This window comes from Channa argus, chromosome 11 (assembly GCF_033026475.1).
Source record: "Channa argus isolate prfri chromosome 11, Channa argus male v1.0, whole genome shotgun sequence".
In the NCBI taxonomy this organism is placed as follows: Eukaryota; Metazoa; Chordata; class Actinopteri; order Anabantiformes; family Channidae; genus Channa; species Channa argus.
Window position 1 is genome coordinate 17,657,454 of NC_090207.1, and position 19,678 is coordinate 17,677,131.

The window sequence follows — 19,678 nt, forward strand, 5'->3', positions numbered from 1 at the left end:
CAGGCATGTTGTGTGTAACATTTCTTGATGTGCCAACAATTTCGTTTTAGACATGACAGTTGGAGTTTTTGACAGAGGTATTTTAATGGTTTCTCCTACTCTGAGCATGGTGGTTGAACACATGTTGAAATCGTGCTCACACACTGGTGCTTCGAGTACATATAACCTCAATTGTGCCTTTTGAACTGCATCATAGATAGTCACTCATCATACATACAGTATATAAGCACACAGCTACACACAAACATGCACGCTCAATGAGCTGCAAGTGTCTCATGCCAAAATGAAGATAGAAAACATCTGACAGTGTATGAATTGTTGTAAAACTCACATGTACACACAAAATAGCAACAGTATGCAGTCAGCAGCAGTAGGTAGGTGTGGTAAGATTGTTGGGGGGAGGGGTGCAGGAATTTCAGTCTGAAACTGACACTCATTGATGTATATCTATAGAGAGGTTCACAATTCATGGAATATACAGTAATCCGCTGTAGCTTTATTTTGTCCACTCTAAATTAAAACTGGGATAACTTTTACTGTATGTTATTTCACATTATTTTGCATCAGGAAAATAATGAAAATAATAATCCAGCAAAAAAACTATGAAAAGGCAAGATGCGAACTAATGTAGTGACCCAGGCCTTACGGGATAAGTCGCCAAAAGGACAAAAAAACTTCCACAACTAACACATCTTAATTCTGGAGTTGCTTCATAAACAAATCTTGCAGACATGTGCAGAGAAAATGGGAACAGAATCCATTTTTTCTTTTACTAGCAGAGCAGTATTCAAATCAAACTTATTTTTGATTTATCAAAGTTTCCATGCTCAGGGATTAAGCCTAGGGAGAAAATAAATCCATAGGATCCAGTTTAGTGTAAATATAATTTTTATGGTACCTTGGAGTTCTTTAATACTCTAAACATACACATGCTTAGAAGTAATACTGAATCCTAATTTAGTTCCATATTAAAGTACATAGTAAGAACCACAGAATGTCCCCAATCACAAATCCTATATGCAATATTCATTTCAATTCATTCAATTAAATAGGCTATACAAATGCAAATGTCTGACATGTGAGCCCAGGCACTCAGGCCTGGGTGGTTCAGTGACACTTTGATAAGGCCTGATCAAAAGCAAGTGAGGAAGAGCCATTCAAGACCTGCAACAATAGCCCTCCTAACATAGTGGCTGTAACTGTCTAATAAAGGCACACGAATGAATGAGTGACTGAGGAGGAGCTTTTAGACTACAAATGTCTGTAAATCAGCCATACGAAGGATATGAAACAGATGCAACAACACGTGTTCAGATACGCAAATGAATATGCACTCATTCACACACATTGTGTTACACACTCAGGTGATGAGATGAATTTGAACTAAACCTAAAACCTCCAACATGAGACTTTACATTGAGGTGCGATGTTGAATTCAATAGACTCCTCTTTCCTAAATCTCCTCACCGTCATTTCCATTTGTTGTTTTCTGCTCAACTATCCCTACAAATCCTCACCTCTCTCATTTTATGGCTTTTGTTCTCTGGCTACATATTTTTCTCTCTCTAAGTGGTATTGCTTACTCTATTATACCTTCACCTTTTGTGCTATTTTGACACTGTCTACCTTCATCACTCCTTCATTTTGTCTTCCTCTCCATCATTTATAAATCTGCTTTTTCTCTTTCAACTCATTTTCTTTGACACCTCTTTTTTTTCTATTCCCCTTGTCTCCATTTTTGTTGCCACTCTCTGCACATTCCTATACTTTGAGTTTTTTGCCAGCAGTTTTGACACACTACTCTTTATTTTCAGCTGCATCCCCTAATACCTTCTTAAAGCTTGTCTTCAATCCACTGGTGTAGTGCACTTGAACAGAGTGAGCGATGTGTCATAGTGTTCATGTTGTATCCTCACACCTCTTTCTACTTATCTTTCTTTGAAAAAGAGCCACTTATCTGGAGGGCTGCCTGACATATATTTTACCATACATTTCCCTTGGCATCTATGTTGTATTTCAGTCCTGCTCCCTCCTCCCCTGTGTTCTTTTACCTTAAGCAGGCGTACAGACGGCAGGAAGGCTGCATGGCACAGTTTTCTGATGGTCCAGTTGAGTGGCCGTGGCGCATCCAGCTGGTTCATGGTGCCCACTCTTTACGGTGCAGCCACTGGTGCCTGGCAGCTTTTCCAGCACCAGGATCAATGCTGCCCCACTAGGACGGCAAAAATGGGAGAGGGTCTCCAACTCCAACTGCCGAAAAGCACGCAAGTCCCAGGGCATGACCCTCGACAGACAACCATCAATCAACACCGCCACCACCTTAATTCCTTTACTTCCCCAAGCAGATGACGCTCCTTCCCTGCTTGCCCTCTTCTTCAGTGTAGCCCACAGAGATCCAAAGAGTCCAGAAAGAGCCAAACCTGGAGAACCAGAATCACCTGCTTCCGCTTCAACCAGTGCTCAGCTCTGGCACTAAAAACCCAAACAACAGAGCAGAGCGCAGCAATGCACAACAGAGATAAGAGTGGGTGAAAGGGATGCAGGTAGAGAAAGAAAAAACAGATAGAGAAGGAGGAGAAATGGAGATGTGAGGAGAAGAGAGATGTGCAGTGCTATGCAGTGCAGTATAGCGCAGAGGGAAGAGGAGAGGAAAGGAGAGCGGCGCAGAGCGCATAAACGGAGCAGCCTGACAGGCAGCGGCTTAGATATGAAGCTGCATGCACCCTACTGTCTCCAAGATGAGAAAGAGAGGGAATGAAAGACAGAAAGAGAGAGCGAGAGATGGAGAGAGAGAGAAGGGGATGACATGTAACAAGATTCAACATAACTGATGAACAAGCTGGAATTGAAACTATAGAGATGGGATGCAGGAGAAAAAGACTGCCTCTGCGCATGGAAAAAACAATGGAAGAGAGTGAGGGCACGATGAAGAGAATGGGAAGAGAGGGAAAGGATATTATGAGGCACTGTGTGGTGGTCAAAAGGGAAATGGATGAAGCAGAGTGAAAGCTCTGTCTTGTAGAGTGAATTCAGATGGAGCTTGAAGATGGAGGCACATTAAGCAACTTGGTGCTGAAGCTGTGGAGAGGGGTACGACCTACTTACTGATTCACACGTTAGCATCTTATTTACACATGAAAGGCTCTAAAGCAGAAAAAAAAACCTGAAAGCAGGACTTTTGATGTGACTGTCATGTTGCATAAAGTCTTTTTTAATGCCTACCTACCTTGTATTCCCTTAATTGATTTCAGTTTTCTCTATGGGCATTATGGTTAAGCTGCAGTCACAGATCATTAAAGCAATAATAGGAAAGACCATCCTGTTTTCTTATGATTTCTTTTAATCTTGACCAGCACATTCCAAGTGTCTGATTTACACATGACTAAATTAGCAGGTGTTTCTCAATAAGTCAGATGTGTATGAATAATTTAAAAATACAGTTTATGTATTACCAATTCACAATGTATCAGTATTTTACTACAACAAATTACCTTTATATACCTAGGCTCTAATTCAGTATAAATGTGTGTCCTTTGAGCACCTTGGACACAAATGTCCGCATTAATCTTGTTTAATGTTAAGTACTTGTACACATATAATACCTGTTATAAAGATCTATGCACTTTAAAATGATCTCATCAGGTTTGATTAAAGGCTAATTGATTCGTGTCACTGTCTTGGGACTACAGGAGAATTGCATTTTGTAAATGCTATCGGTTCACATCCCACAACCATCCACAGAATTGTACCAGGCTAGAAAATATCAGCGATGGCAATTTTCATCAGTGTGGTAGGACTCTAAAAGATTTCAATGCCTACTTATGAAGCGCACTGTCAAAAAATGAGCTGGCTATTTATGCCTTATCTTTGTTAGTGTTCTGAATTTGGCGTGCTTTTATTTTTCTATTTCTAGTCACTCAGACTGTCTGTCTCCAGTGAATTACTGATACATAATACTCAAACACTCAAAAGCTAGTCGAAAGATATGAACAACAAGATATGAAAGATACAAATTAAAAACTCTTATAGGCGTTTTAGCATGTTTGCACTGGCTGACTCAATTTGATCTTGTTCTCGGGTGCAGAGACAAAAGCACAGGGGGCTCAGAGGTGTTGATGCCAGCATATGATGCCTCCTGTTAGATATACTGCACACTGTCATTGTTTAAAAATAGTTTTATTGTTTGTCACAGGGAATACAGCTGTATTAAATATCAACTGTCTGAAAGTGCATATATGTAATACATGCCCAAGCTTAGCTAAGACATGAAATCTGTGCAAAAAAATATAAAATAACCCTATAATATGGACAAGAGTGGGAGAAATTCCCCTTAGATTTAAGCTTTCACAAAAAGTAACCTTGAGGGAAAATTAAGCTCACATATAGTTAAAGCACATCATTCACTGAAGGCTGTCAGAGTTAATTCTGGAAGCAACATAAAGAACAAAGAGTAATATGCAATAAACTGAGTGATGTTCTCCCATATATATCTTATACCAAAGGTAAAACTGCAGCTTCTGCAATGCAACATATGACAAAACATGCATAATACATCACATCAATCTTGCTGTCATGTTATTCTAATACATCAGTGATAGGACAGAGTCCCTTGCTGTGTTAGTACATCTTAATAACTCTCTTGAATTGCCACCTCACCGACTTTCAGGGTGAAACCCAGTGAGTGTTTTGCCCTGAGTTGAGGAATGACATTAGGACTATCCAGCTCACTGACCACAGAATCCCCTAAGGACCTCTAAGACTTCTGGGAGATCTGTCTGTCAACCATACCACAAGTCAATGTAGAGATGGGAGCTGAGTGGGAAAGAAAGTAGGGGAGTAGTAGAAAGGAGAAGTGATAGTAAAGGAAGGCATGAGAGCGCACCGTTTCCCCCTAACCCTCTCGCTTTATACTTTTTCAACTTGCCCATGAAGGCTTCAGCCAACCTGTGTAGCTCAGTGCACTGTCTGCATGCTGTCTCTAGATGGCATCCTTCAAATGTACAAACAGCCTTAGTATTCTAACCCAACTCATATATATTACTCCAGTAACTAATCAAAATTATTAACATTATCTGAATACAATCTACTTTATTACAATGGACCTAGAGTGGCTCCATTTCTTTACTAAATATATCTAGATACTAAGCAGATAGTAACATCTTCCTTCCAAAAAGAGCAACATGCAAATTTGAACCACCAGAGGGCACAAGTGCAACACACCTGCTGCATCTTGTTTGTTTTATCTTCTCAATCTTCTTGACTACACAAATTATCACAACATTAAAAGGTATTAAAGCCCTGGCAAAGAACAAGACCAGACAAGATGCGGTTTAATTCTCTCTCAATGATTTATTTCTCCCAATAGGAGCTTAACCTGGCAGATGAGGAAGGCAGTTTTATGTGAAGTACTTGAGAGCTGGGTGCTTGTTTCAGATGGAGGCAAAACAATATATATCAAGATGTGTTTTGTCACTTATATTCTTAGATTAAGCAGGAATAGGTATTTTACATGATAGTTTATCTTAAAGAAGGTTAAGATTGAGGTAAAAGGCAATTTTATACAAAATACTATAACTTTAAATAGATACAGTCCTGTACTCATAGTATGTTCAATGTGCCAAATAAAGTCACTTTGCTGTAATGTCTGTAGGTGTGGATTTATGTGGTATTAAGTAAATGTAAGAATGTGTGCAAATTGGTGAATGAGTGATGAATAATTTACTAAAACCTAAAAGTACTTGTGTGGGAATTTTGTGTTGTATTTAAGTTTGTGAGAGCACATTTATGGGTAATAACCCTGAGTAGGTGTAGTCTTTTCTTTTCTGAGACATTTCTGCCACAGCAAGACTTTGTGACATCACCTATCTACACAGTGACAGGAGTGAGAAATAAGCCCATTTCCACCTGTCATTCAAGCAAATCCAGGAGCTCCAAAGAAGCCGTTCACTCATAGAAAATCTGATCACTCTCTGCAGGTATTGGTGCAAAGAAAAAAAAATATTGTAAGAGAGGGGAGATCAGTGAGTGTCTGTCTGACAGAATGATACAGATTTGCGGAATATTGTATTTTATGCACAACATCTTGACGTTAGTCCTTGCAATACTGTCAAAATATGCGTTCAACAGAACTGAACATGAACAGAACTGAATTGTGTGAGAGCAAGACAGAGACAGGGAGAAGTACATGTCTACAAGGGCCTGCTGCTGAGATGAACTAAGATATGTCAAACTACAAAATAGCAAGGAAATATTGATAATATTAATATTAGTAAGTAAACAGCAGATTGTGCCATAAATGTACATCTCTGGTTCTGCCGTGGCTTCAAAAAAGTGTTCAGACCCCTTCACTTTTTGCACAATTTAGTGTATTATGTATTGAAATCGCTTATGAAAACCAGCAACAACTATCACCACCACTTTGTTCTGACACGCAATGTGAGTTGGGGTTTACAGGTCACAGTTCAGAGCACAGATGTATTATTCAGTCAATTTGAAATCCTTCTTCCATGAAACTTGCAAAAATAAATCTATATTTACCACTGGAAAAGCATCAGAAATCCAGTGAAACCTAGTTGGACATATTAGCTTAAACATTGGCTGTTAAGTCTTGAAAATAGTAAGTCTAAGCTTCTGTGTGGGAGCATTATACCCATTACAATGACAGGAAAAAAGAGGGGCATAAAACAGCGACTATGTACAAGCACTGTGCCATACGTCCGGCTTAGGCTTGCTTGATGAACCATTTAACAAGACATGAGCCTTGTGGACAGAGCAACTCCTTCTCCCTGCTGCATGTAAACAGCATCCACAGGCAGATATGGACAGGGCAAAATCCATAACTAAAGCACTGTGGGTATTTACTGTATAGTGAAACAAATACAGCCCTATGCAGACGTGGAGGGTGCAGGATTTTAGCAAGTTAAAGTGCTAGAGCCACATTATAATATCCCATCTCACTAACAGGTAAGCAACAGTAATGAACATAAAACAAACAGAGCAATGTTGTTTTGAAACATTGTAAAGTGCATATGTGGTATATGCTCCACTATGCTGATAGGCTTAATCCATAATGTGGCCATTTTATTTACAAACAGATGGTGCACATTTTGTTTAGAAAATGTGCAAATCTTAATAGATATGTCTAGATTTGAATTTAAGTGTCTGAAATTAAAAAGCATTTGGCAATGAGTTGCTAACCTTTTTGCCAAATAAATAAAAATAAAGTTGAAATTAGCAATGCCCCCTGCCTTACCATAAACATATTGAACCAAACAAAAAACCCTGAACCTGGAAATGTGATATGAACTATAAATTGTTCCACCTCCATTCTGATCTAACTGCAGTGATTCTCTTTGCCACAGGTAAACTCTATTTCTGGTCAATTTCTGGACCAATCTGGATGAAATTTAAAGCAAACGAGATCCAACATTTAGGGTACCACATCAAAGGGTCTAAATTTCTCTGGGTCGAAAGTTGTGAAAATATCTAAAAGTAGGCCTATCTTCCTATTTTCATATTAGCTAAAAGGCAGGTATTAGGTATCATCTTAAAATTATATCTACAATATAGTAAACTATTAGGCAGAAGTAGCTAGCCTACCTGGACAAACTTTATGTGTGAAGATGCATATTGTTTCTGTTTTTGAATATATTATTTTATGAAGCGTTAGTAATGCACAAAAATGTAATGATTTATTGCTGCAAAAATGCTATGATTAAGTCAATATGGAGTATGGCGTTGATTCAATTCCCATTTGTCATATCTCAGAAGATAATATCCACTCCGTGTAATTGCATTTACCTCAGCAATTGCATTCATAGCAAACAATCCACTCGTAACCTACTTGTTGCTGTGGCAGTACTCTCTCTTTCCCAATGAGAACGAACCAGGTGTCATGACTGGGGCTTCAATTCCCTCATGGTCAACCATGGTGAAAAAAGAACATATGGTACCAAGAAGTGTTGCATTGTAGATGCAAATTAGCACAAGCACACATACAAAAACACTGTCAGTAGTTTAGCAAGTCAAAGTATGTGTTAACAAAGTTGTCGGTTGTTGATTGATGGTCCCCAAAGCGTCTATTGAATTTGGCTCCTTCTCAATGTTCTCTGTATGATGCTTATCCCATGGAGGATTCTCAGTAACTGATAGTTTAATACCTTTCTCCATGTGCTCTCAAACACACACACACTTCTACCCCCTACTTCACTTGCCCTGAGGAAGCAGGAAGGCCTCTGCTGAGTTGGCTTACTCCTCCATCTGGGGAGAGGCAATGAATATTAGCCTGTAGGATGGAACCACATGCACAAACTACTGCTCTCAAAATGTGTCCTTTTCTATATATTATTAGTTTAATTGCCCACCAATGACTATGGTACCAATCACCATTGTGATACTATGTCTCAGCAGTTTAATGCTCCACAAAAGGTCTGTAACATCTGAACTCGTCTTCCGCAAGCATAAAATAGAGTATCTGTCATCACATCACCAAATTCAGGTCCACATTTTTCAGCTATGACATTTAAGCCTCAAGCAGTACTGCTGAATTTTATCCACTGTTGACAAACAGCAGTGTTATCAGTTAAGCCAGAGGTAACAGACAGAGAAGATGAAACTAATTAAAAATGATGACCTGCAGGGGTTCCTCACGGGGCAGTGCACAAAGCTATCTTTCATCAGAGCTTAACAGTGTTATTTCACAGCAGCGTTATTTCAGTTATGTTCAGTATTTAGATTCATCATCTTCTGGACAGCAAAAAATGCCCGAGAATCAACTGACCTTTTTAAAATCTATTTAAATATAATTCACTTTCAACTTCATACTGGCTCAATTAAAGTAATTCATTAAAGTGCTACCACACATTAAATGGAATTAATTTAAAATATTACTGTATCAGTGAAATTTATCTCATGGTATATATGTGTTATTTGCTTTGTAATATGTCACCTCAGTAAAAAACATTTTATTGAAAAAGTGTTGGTGGGAGACCTACAAGTAATGCCAATAGGACAGTGGTAAATGGTAGGCAGGTAGAGGACTGCAGATGAGGTACATAACTGTTAGTAGCTGTGTTACATGTTATAACTAGCTGTAACCAATAGAGGGCTTTAGTGCTTTTTGCACAGACCATGTTAGAGACCCATATTAACCCATATTAACCATTATTTCCAGAATGCAACCATAAGGGGGCACAATCCAGTGTCTTCTTGCTCCAGTCCCAACTCTGGATAAAGGCAGAGGGTTGTGTCAGGAAGGGCATCCGACATAAAACATATGCCAAATTAAACAATTGGGCTACTGTTGAACGAAGAATAAGAGGAGGAAGGCATATTCGTAGGCAGAGTGAGGTAAGGAAAGCCAAGAGTATAGAACAGAATGGACTTTGAATCTTATTACAATGACAGGGGAGGCTTGAGAGATGGTTGACATGATGCAGAAAAGGAAGGTGGATATACTGTGTGTCCCTGAGTCCAGGTGGAAAGGTAGCAAGGCTAGAAGCTTAGGAGCAGGGTACAAGTTGTTTTACCATAGTGTGGATGGGAAAAGAAATGAAGTAGGAGTTGTCATGAAAGAGGAGTTTGTGAGGTACGCTCTGGAGGTGAAGAGAAGAGAAGTGATAATAATGTGATGAGCAGGTTTGTTCTTCAGGACAGGGGTTAAGAATGCTTTAGGACAGATGATGGTAGACTTTGCAAAAAGAATGTAAATGGCTGTAGTGAATACTTTTTTCCAGAAGAGACAAGAACATATGGTGACAAGAGCCGAGGTAGAAGCACTCAGGTGGACTACATCTGGTGTCAACATTGTAATTTGAAAGAGATCAGTGACTGCAAAGTATTGGTAGGAGAGAGCGTAGCCAGACAACACAGGATAGTGGTGTTTAAAATGACTCTGGTGGTGAGAAAGATGAAGAGGACTAAGGGAGAGCAGAGGACAAATTGGTGGAAGTTGAAAAAGGAAGAATGTTATGTAGTTTTTAGGGAAGAGTTGAGGCAGGCTCTGGGTGGTAAGGAGGTGCTTCCAGATGATCAGGGAGTAAGGAAAGTGGACAAGGAGACTTGGTGTTGGAACAAGGAAGTTTAGGAGTACATACAGAGAAAGTGGTTAGCTAAGAAGAAGTGGGCCACTGAGAGGACTGAAGAGAGTAGACAGGAGTACAGGGAGATGCAGCGTAAGGTGAAGGTAGAGGTAGCAAAGAGCATATGAGACCTGTATGCTAGACTGGACACTAAGGAGGGAGATGTGGATTTCTACAGGTTGGTGAGGCAAAGAGATAGAGATGGGAAGGATGTGCAGCAGGTTAGTGTGATTAAACATAAGAATTGAAATGTATTGACAGGTGCCAGGAGTGTGATGGGAAGATGGAAGGAGTACTTTGAAGAGTTAATGAATGAGGAAAATGGAAGAGTAGAAGTAGGTGTGGAGCAGGAAGTAGCAAAGATCAATAAGAGTTAAGTGAGCAGGGCGTTGAAGATGATGAAAACGCAGTTAGTCCTGATGACATACCTGACATAACAAGATCTTGGAGAGTGAGAGGATGACCGAGAAATAGAAGAGAAGTACAGAGAAGGTCATAGGGAGTTGCACTGTGTCTTCTTACATTAGAGAAAGTGTATGACAGGGTGCCGAGAGAGGAGCTGTGGTATTGTATGAGGAAGTCTGGAGTGGCAGAGAAGTATGTTAGAGTGGTGCAGGACATGTGTGAGAGCTGTAAGACCGTGGTGAGGTGTCCTGTAGGTGTGACAGAGGAGTTCAAGGTGGAGGTGAGGATAGACAGGAATCTCCATGGACTATGATGTTTGCAGATGACATTATGATCTGTAGTGAGAGCAGGGAGAAGGTGGAGGTCTGATCTGGAAAGCAGCAGAATGAAGCTTAGCCGCAGCAAAACAGAACTACATGTGTGTGAATGAGAGGGACCCAGGTGGAACAGTGAGGTTACAGGGAGCAGAGATGAAGAAGGTGCAGGACTTTAAGTACTGAGGGTCAATGGTTCAGAGCAACGAAGAGTGTGGAAAAGAGGTGAAGAGGCGAGTGCAAGCAGGTTGGAACGGGTGAAGGAAAGTGTCAGGTGTGTTGTCTGATAGAAGAATATCAGTGAGAATGAAAGGAAAGGTGTTCAAGACGGTGGTGAGACCAGTGATGTTGTTCAGCTTAGAGACAGTGGCACTGAAGAAAAGACAGGAGGCAGAGCTGGAGGTAGCAGAACTTAAGATGTTGAGGTTCTCTTTGGGAGTGAGGAGGATGGACAGGATCAGAAATGAGGACATCAGAGGGACAGCTCATGTTAGATGTTTTGGAGATAAAGGCCAGATTGAGGTGGTTTCAACATGTTCAGAGGAGAAACTTTGAATATATCTGTAGACGGATGCTGAGGTTGGAGCTGTCAGCCAGGAGGTCTAGAGGAAGACCAAAGAGGAGATTTATCGTACAGTCACATCAGAAGAGACAAACAGTACACATGGTTGAGTTTTCCCGTGGAGATTAAGAGGGTTAATGTTATGCAACTCCAAGCTTTTGAAAAGGAACAACATGCTGTTGTCTATGCTTAAACACCTGGTAAATCCGAACATGTACTGAGGGTGAACTGGAAATGTCTGACTGTTTGCATTATGGTGAGGAAAGTGGACTATGTTTACAACCTCATTTGAGAGATGGCAGTTGCTTTATGCCTATCATGAGAGTCAACAGAGAACCAACTGGTAAATAACGATAGTAAAGGAATCTATAAAGCTGGACAAATCAGCAGCAGAACACTGTCAAATAACCAAGTCCAATACCCAAACTATAAGCACAATGAATCCATAGACTGGGTGAATTCAATTGCATGGAAAGCATGTTCTTCTACAGTATACACACATTGGCTTATGTGTGTGTGTGTGTGTGTGTGTGTGTGTGTGTGTGTGTGTGTGTGTGTGTGTGTGTGTGTGTGTGTGTGTGTGTGTGTGTGTGTGTGTGTGCGTCTTCAGCCAAGGCTTAAAAGCACCTTGAAATGCCCCAGAACTGAGGAAGGCAAATACAGCACATAGTGTGTTGTAATTATAGGATCTCTGTCCATAATAATTGGTGATGATTAATGTACAAAGTCTACTGGTGGTCCTTGGAAATGGAATTTTTAATATGCCATCCAGCCTGCAGACTATGCGCACAGATCTCATATAACAGATCTACTAACAATTTTCTCTCACTGTTATCGTCTGTAGTTTAGTAGTTAGGCTGCAAGAACTAAGTCTACACTGACACATATTGGTTTTACTCTTTTTAACAAAAGAAAAAAAATGGCTATTTCTATTATTTACAATGGCAACACATACTGTGCCTAAAGTATTTATTTTTGTACACCATTGAATACTTGTAAATATCATGTGGCTTTTGAGAAAAATTTACAAAAAAAGACTTTCATGTCAAAGTGAAGACAGATCTCTACAAAATAATCTCAATTAATAAAAACTATAAAGCAGAAAAAAATCTGATCACATAACTCAACTAATCAGCACTGATGCAGCCAGTTGGTGTAAGCAGTCACATACTGTAATTAGTTAAGCTGAATTAACCTGAGTTCAGTGAATGTGTTTAAAGGATGATACAGGAGACAAGACAACTACATTTTTAGCAAAAAATTATCGAAAACCAGAAGTCAGTCACACTCAAAATCTGAGTGCTGGGGGTGACACCAAGACACCTTAACAAGATGGAAAAGACTGTTCATACAGCGACTGCATAGGTTCTTCACCACTCGAAGTTTCATGAGAACCAAAGTACCAGAAGGAAGCTGATGCAAGCAAGAGAAGAACAAATTCCACACAAAATGGCCCTTGACAACAGATGAGCTACAGTCCAGTGTTCATTAATGAGCCTTGGGTACCTGGACCCTGTCACTGGTTTACTAGTAGTCCATTCTGGAACCACTCTTAAGGCGTGCTGACCACTTTACATGGGGAACATCACACAGGACCTGCTCTTTTGACTCAGGTTCCTACCCGACCCAACTTTCATCCCTTATCAATGTTGCTTTGGTTCTTACACTCTCCCATTGTACCTGCTTCCAACACGTATACAAATCTGAAAACAGATCTCTACAAAGTACTGTATACTAAAAAGTGACTTGAATTAGGTGAATGCTTATGTAACCACTAATTACTGTTTTATATTTGAATGTTTTCAATTTTTTTTAGTTTCATGTCTTCTCACAGATGAAGTAGATGAGTGGGATCAAAGAACCATGGCAAGAGAAAATCCCTGAAGTCTTTCTCAGACACATCACTCTGATACGGACTTGTAGGGCAAAGCTATATTGGAGAATGCAGGCAAAGACAGAATAAGATCAGAGAAGTCTGTGGCAGAGATAGTGAAAAGTGAAAGCAGATAAACATTAGAGTCTACAGTCAGGTCTGTATACAGTATATTTGAACAGTAGAAGAACAATTTTCATTATTTTGGCTCTGTACATCACCACAATGGCTCTGTAACAAAACAACTAAGATTTTCTTTAAGAGCAGATCATCAGCATTGTATGGGATTTGTCAAAGAAACTGGATGAACTAGGAAGGAATTACGGCCATTTCTATTAGCAGACACACAATTTTAGTTACTCAAAAATATTGGGACAAGGTGTAGGGTTGATTTCCAAGGTGAATGAGAGAAAGGGTCATTTAATGATAAAGGTAAAAAACTCTTTACAACAGTTTGCCAGATCAAGAACAAAAATTCAAAATTGAAGACACACAAAACCTCGAAAAACAAGGAGGAGCTGGACCACTGCACTAAAGGCCTGGCTGATCATCATCAGGGGAAAAAAGGGTTCTGGTGTTTACTGCAACACATATTCAGCCAAGTATAAACCTTTATTTGAGTCTTAAAATTTAATTTATGGTTAAATAATACTAATATTAGTGGGTTTTATGAATAAAAGCTGTTTTTGAACATGCCGATAAGATAGAATTAGAGGTAAGTTGGTTTTATGGTACATTTATTTGAGCATTCAGGTCACTTTGATCACTATTTGCACTAGTAAAATTATAATGTTCTTGGTTGAACTACTTACTTTTGAAATACCTTTGTGTGTGCGATTACGCAGAAGCAGGAATAAGAAAACGAAAACAATAAAACAAACTATAGTGTGTCCTTGAAAGTACTTAAAAGTAAATTTGAAACATTTTAAGTTAAGGTATAGTGAACATCGTGGGAATTTAAAAGGACTTACTGTACATGATACAATATGAGTCAAAATGTGCCAGAACTAATGGCATAAGTTTAGTAGTGGAAAAAACAGAAAACTTGGGCATCCAGTCTTTGCCATCTGAAGAAATAGATAGTAAATTGAGATGATACAGTAGGTGAGTGAGATTTCTGGGCTTGGCAGAAGGAGCCACCTATAATGCAAAGCCTACATATGATGTGCCTAATTTTTCAGGCACATCATAGGCTGGGAAGAAAGATCGTCTTAAAGATTAGTACCTCCTGCATTGCAGGTTGTAGGGACTGTGGTATTATTTTTGTTGCTAATGGAGATGAAACACCATCTGGGAAAAAAGAACGCTTACCTAAATTGAAAAGCTGACCCAGTGCTGGACTCCATTTACCAGAATAACAATGGCAGCAGTGTCAAAAATAACTCTTACAGTGCAGTTAGGATTCACAGAACACAAAGCTGGCACTTGATGTAGGTGAAAAAGAGACAAATACTAGTGTATAAAATGATTAAGGATTAATTGCTATTTTAAAGCACTATAATATTATCATTTAACTGAGCACAATTTCTAACCACAAGGCTGCAATTTAGGCAATTAAAATGTTTTTAAATTATACAGATTCTAATCTCTTTTTAGAGGTGTCTATACAGACTTTCCATTGAGTGAAGAAAGATAAAGAAACACTGACAGTAGCTCATGCAATGTTGGCTTGGTCAGTGTCATTTTAAGCTTGTTTGCAGTATAGCAATAAACTATTAAAACATTGTACAGGCATTTGCAAATGTTAGTGAAAAAATAAATGTAAAAATATGCAACTGTTAAAAAACCAAGAATACAGTAAAATAATTTCCATGTACTGTATTTACCATTAAAACTAAATAAGAAAAACAGACATAGGGCAGATACATTTATCTAAAGCTATTTACAAGTTACAATAAACCCTGTGGTTAGCAATGGTTTGTCTTTTAACTGTGATCCTGCTGTAATGACTTAAGTTACAATACATGGCAGTGTTTTCTCAGTTCCTGCAGCCACATTTTAAGGAGGTTTTTCTTTGAATATGTAGATTTTAGACTAACAATGCCCTAATCTGAAGACCTAACCTGGGGCTGCAAGCCATATACAATGAAGTATGTGCAAAGCATGTGTGAGTGGGCAGTTGAAACCTCTGTTCTGGCCTGCAGAGGCACTGAATGCACATAAACACATACCAACCTTTACGTCCATAGCTCATTTGGAACTACCCTGTCATAAACCTCAATGAACCGTTTGTTGAACTAGTGCAGCCATGTAGGGAGCCATGCAGGAATTTTTTGCACCCTGTTTGGTGCCAGGCAACAAAATGTCCTTGCTCACAGTGGAGCCAAAATGGTGGCCAGTTGCACAATATTGTGTTTTCTCTAAACACAGATAAATGTGGGATTAAAATGTGCAAACACAGTGCTTTCCTTAGAGCACAAAAACATCAGGGTTAGATTAGGTTTAGGCACTAAATAAAGCAGGTACACTTAGTGAAAAAGGTGTGGCTTTCTTAATGTGGGAAAGTTCTGTGTTTTGTGACTCATCCACCACCCAAAGCTCCTCCAGACAAATGTTTGAATACAACATGACAATCTTCCAGCAAGATGTTGCCACATGATAATACTCTTTGTCGGCCAGTACAAATAACCTGCTCTGCCGTATTTCACATTCAGGCACTCTCCCACACAAACACACACGCACAAATCTATAAATGCCAGATTAGCTTTAGTGCTTGCTTGCCAATCTAATCTTCTGAGTCAACAGAGCAATGCAGACATGGTTCAGTGTCAAAAGCCACAATAATGAACAGTCACTCGTTTCACTCCAGTACTGCAGAGCAGACTGTTGTCATTAACTCTAAAGCCTTATGCTTCAGCAATGCACTCTTTGTGGCTTCATTAAACTTCTGATTCATTAATTCAATCCAGGATTACTTTGAGAATGTTGGTTTTAAACCATCAGCAACTGAAAGATTTCTGGCTTGGACAAAGACTATTGTAATCTTATGTATCCTATTTCTCATTTTAGCAAAGGTTAGTTTAATGAAAAAATTCTAACCATGCCCATATTAACTTATATCAACTTTATGCACCCTGTCATTTGAATAATAACCACAGTGCTGATATTTTGTTGACATACAGGTTAAAAGACTGACACAACAAGAACATCAGGCTTTCTCCTACAACAGTGTCACACCGGTTGTAATTTGTGCCACTGCTTTTTACAGTAGCACTATATTTACAGTTTTTTTTTTAATGCTGAAACCACTTTTTCAAATATCTTCACACAGTCTGCATTACAGACATGCATCTCAGCTAAACAGTTCATCTCACCTCCAAAACCCTTTCTCACCAACAAAACATATCATACACATTTCAAAAATAAACTCTTTCATCCACAACACTGGCAACAAATCTCACTCAGGAAGCAAAAACTGTCACTCTTAGCACACTGAACTAAAAAATACTAACAAAAGAGAGCATTACATCAAAGACATTTTTTAAAGTTTAAATGCTTTTTCAGATAAATCTGTAAATCTGTACCATTATAGAATAAGATATTTGCACTTTATTGTGTGTAATAAATTATTGTATATTATATTTTATATTGTAAAAAGAAGGAATCTATAATGCAGCAGTTTGCTTCAGTTCCATTTATGGATTACATTACTTGTGCAGTGATTTTCAGTACTTTATGTATATCACTCATACCCTCTATTCTGCATTTGGCCACATGTTTTCGTCAACAGCACATCTTATGTCTTTTCTGTCAATGCATCTTGGGAAGCATCTTGAACCCTGGCCCGCTTCAGGAGAAATATCTCCACACCTTGCATTCATAGTATCTATATTACAGACAGAAAGTCATATAGAGAGTGGTCTTAAAATTTTCCCCTCCATGCAGAGAAAAACTCTTCTATAGCATTTCGGAAGAGCAAGTATGGAGGCAAGAAAAAGACAAACATCCTAGAATGTGCAGCAAACCAGTCAGTGACTGCAGCAGAGTGGTGGAATGCCACATCATCCCACCAATCAACTACAACCCATCCCATCATCAACTACAAATGTGTCTTCCTTTCCCTTATCTACTTGCTTATGAGCCAAACACAGGTCACCTCAGAAGGTTTTCACCTGTAGACTGCACTCAGCAATATTTTATATATGATTTTCTATAGGTTTCAAAGTGGCTAAAGCAAAAATGCATGTTTTTTTCCATCATTCTGTTTTGATTGCGTTTTTAACTGTTTTGAACAAAGTATGTGAGCATTTGAAAAATGTGTTGTAAAATCTAGTGTTTCGCTCGGGATGGTCTCTGACTGAGAAAGGAGTTCTGGTAAGTTTGCTCAACACGGAGTTCTGTTTTGCTGGCTGTGTGAAGAGTTTTGACAATGTGACTTCAATTTTGCAGCCTGTATATCTGAAGAGATGTCTAATTAAAGATCGCATTCAATATGTCAAAATGTGCAACTTGTTTTATTTGTGCAATCTATGCTTCATTGCTGCTAATGTTTATTATCTTACATGCTGCTCATTACTTGAGAATTATTGAAGCAATAATTTTTTTAATATATGTTTGTTTTACTTGCTGAAACAATGTTTAAACAAGTAGGTTACAAACTACATGTAGGGGTAATTTGGTTGTTACTGTGGTGCTGAGGTCTGTGATTTAAAATGTAATCATTAATTTCTCCAAAGAGTGTGAGCACAAATTGACATAATTCATCAAAATGCAATTTTAATAATAGTAGCAAAATTGTACAGTTAATTGGTGCAATTTTACTCTGTATACCTGTCTGTTTAGTCAAATTACATTTGAATTTTCAAAGGCTGAAAGATAAAGAAAACAGGAATGTGCATAGAGAGGTCAGTAAAGCCGAGTAGGCATGCGAACAAGTCTTTTCAGTCAGGTTTTCTTTTGCATATTGATGCGTAAATGCTCTGTGATGAAAAGGGAGTGATTAAAGATGCCTCTCAAAGTGCTCAAGTGTGTTCATTTAAATACATAGGTCACTGACATAGCAATAAAATTTGGATAGTTATAATTGAAATCAATTAAAACCAGGTAAGGCTCTTTCCTTAAAGTACATTTAACAATGTGTTTAAAAGCGGTTACTGACTCTGCTGGCCTTTTTCACCTCAGACAATTCATTTCAGAGCTTTAGGACTGCAAATGTTCTATCACCACGCATTTTCTGCCTCACCTCAGGGACAGATGAAAAAGCCTCTGTCAGAGGATCTCAAGCTATGTACAGGTTGGGACTAAGAGGTCAGATGTCTAGCTTAGGGAGAGGCCACAAAAGACTGTAAACGCCAACACTTAAAGCTTAAAATCAATTCTAAAAACATACTGGAAGCAAGTATTTGCTTCTCCTTCTTCTGCAAGTCAAAGCTTAAGTTACAGTTAAATCAAAGGCCAAGATAACAGGACACCAGATACAGCAGGATCTGTTTTGCCATGTGCAAGGAAATGTGGAAATGTGTTTATGACTTTGAGAACTTAAAAAATGGAGTGTGAACCAATCCAGTCAAAGACTGGTCAAAATATTCACCTCTGTGTACTCCTGAACTGCAAGTGGTAGCAGAATTAGAGAGTCTCCCTGTTGGCCCTCCAGGTTTGCATCACACACATTGCTGCAAAAAAATGAATATTTGACCCTAATCATTTACTATGTTGCACTTGATGCACACAACTTTGTGTGAGTCCGAATTTGCAGAACAGGCAAAAGAGCATTGGTGTTTAACCTTTTGTTTAATGACTATTGTTTTGAAAGTGACAGAAAATCTATGTCAATAATCATCACAACATCACATCGCTGATACTGGGGAGCGTGTGGTAAAATAAACACTGGAGCCCATTAAGGGCAGCATTTTTTAGTTTATTGTAAATAGACAGAGGTGCCTTAAGGACAGGCAGGCTTAACAGCAATACGACGGGGTTTCTGGGAACAAAAGGGCTTTTGAAATGAGACCCTGTTAGGAAGTGGCACATATATGTACAGGTTCAAAAGCTGAAATGTGCATATGCTCACATACACACACACACACACAGACACACACACACACACACACAGATTGAATGGCTACCTGCAATTCTGTGTATGAAAACAAAATGTCACATTGCCCTGACATAAATTCTGAATTAGTTGTTGAGAACCTCAATGTTGCCGTAGCAACATAGACATAGTGTAATTACCATCTTGCAGGGTGGTGTAATAAAGCTAGACCCACAACCCTGTGGCCCCAGGACTCCTGGTAATGGCTTTTATGGCGATCATTATGGCCACATCGGCACACCAGGAAATACATATGAGGATAAGCTTAACCTCAAAGCCCAGAGCTCATGGCATCAGAAAGAAGAGCTTCAAAGCCACAGTTCAAAGAGAAGATACAACATGGGTTTTAGATCATCAGGTCTCTATTCAAAGATATCTAAATTTACATAAACAAAATATATCCTTCCTTCA

At 38.9% G+C, this 19,678-nt stretch overlaps 1 protein-coding gene across 15 annotated transcripts in view; it reads right to left on the reverse strand.

Annotated features, from left to right (window-relative positions):
- The window catches only part of trpm3 (transient receptor potential cation channel, subfamily M, member 3), a 136,527-nt gene that overhangs the window by 97,345 nt on the left and 19,504 nt on the right, over positions 1-19,678 (reverse strand). For 3 of the 15 annotated variants that reach the window (XM_067520050.1, XM_067520046.1, XM_067520043.1), the window contains exon 1: positions 2,052-3,011. The exons of 9 other annotated variants lie outside the window; for them this stretch is intronic. In XM_067520050.1, the coding sequence (XP_067376151.1) occupies positions 2,052-2,141 (90 nt within the window). In that variant the 5' untranslated portion in view covers positions 2,142-3,011. Of the gene's footprint in view, positions 1-2,051; positions 3,012-19,678 lie in introns of those variants that run through there. 3 more of the 15 variants (XM_067520045.1, XM_067520052.1, XM_067520054.1) reach the window with 2 other exon arrangements.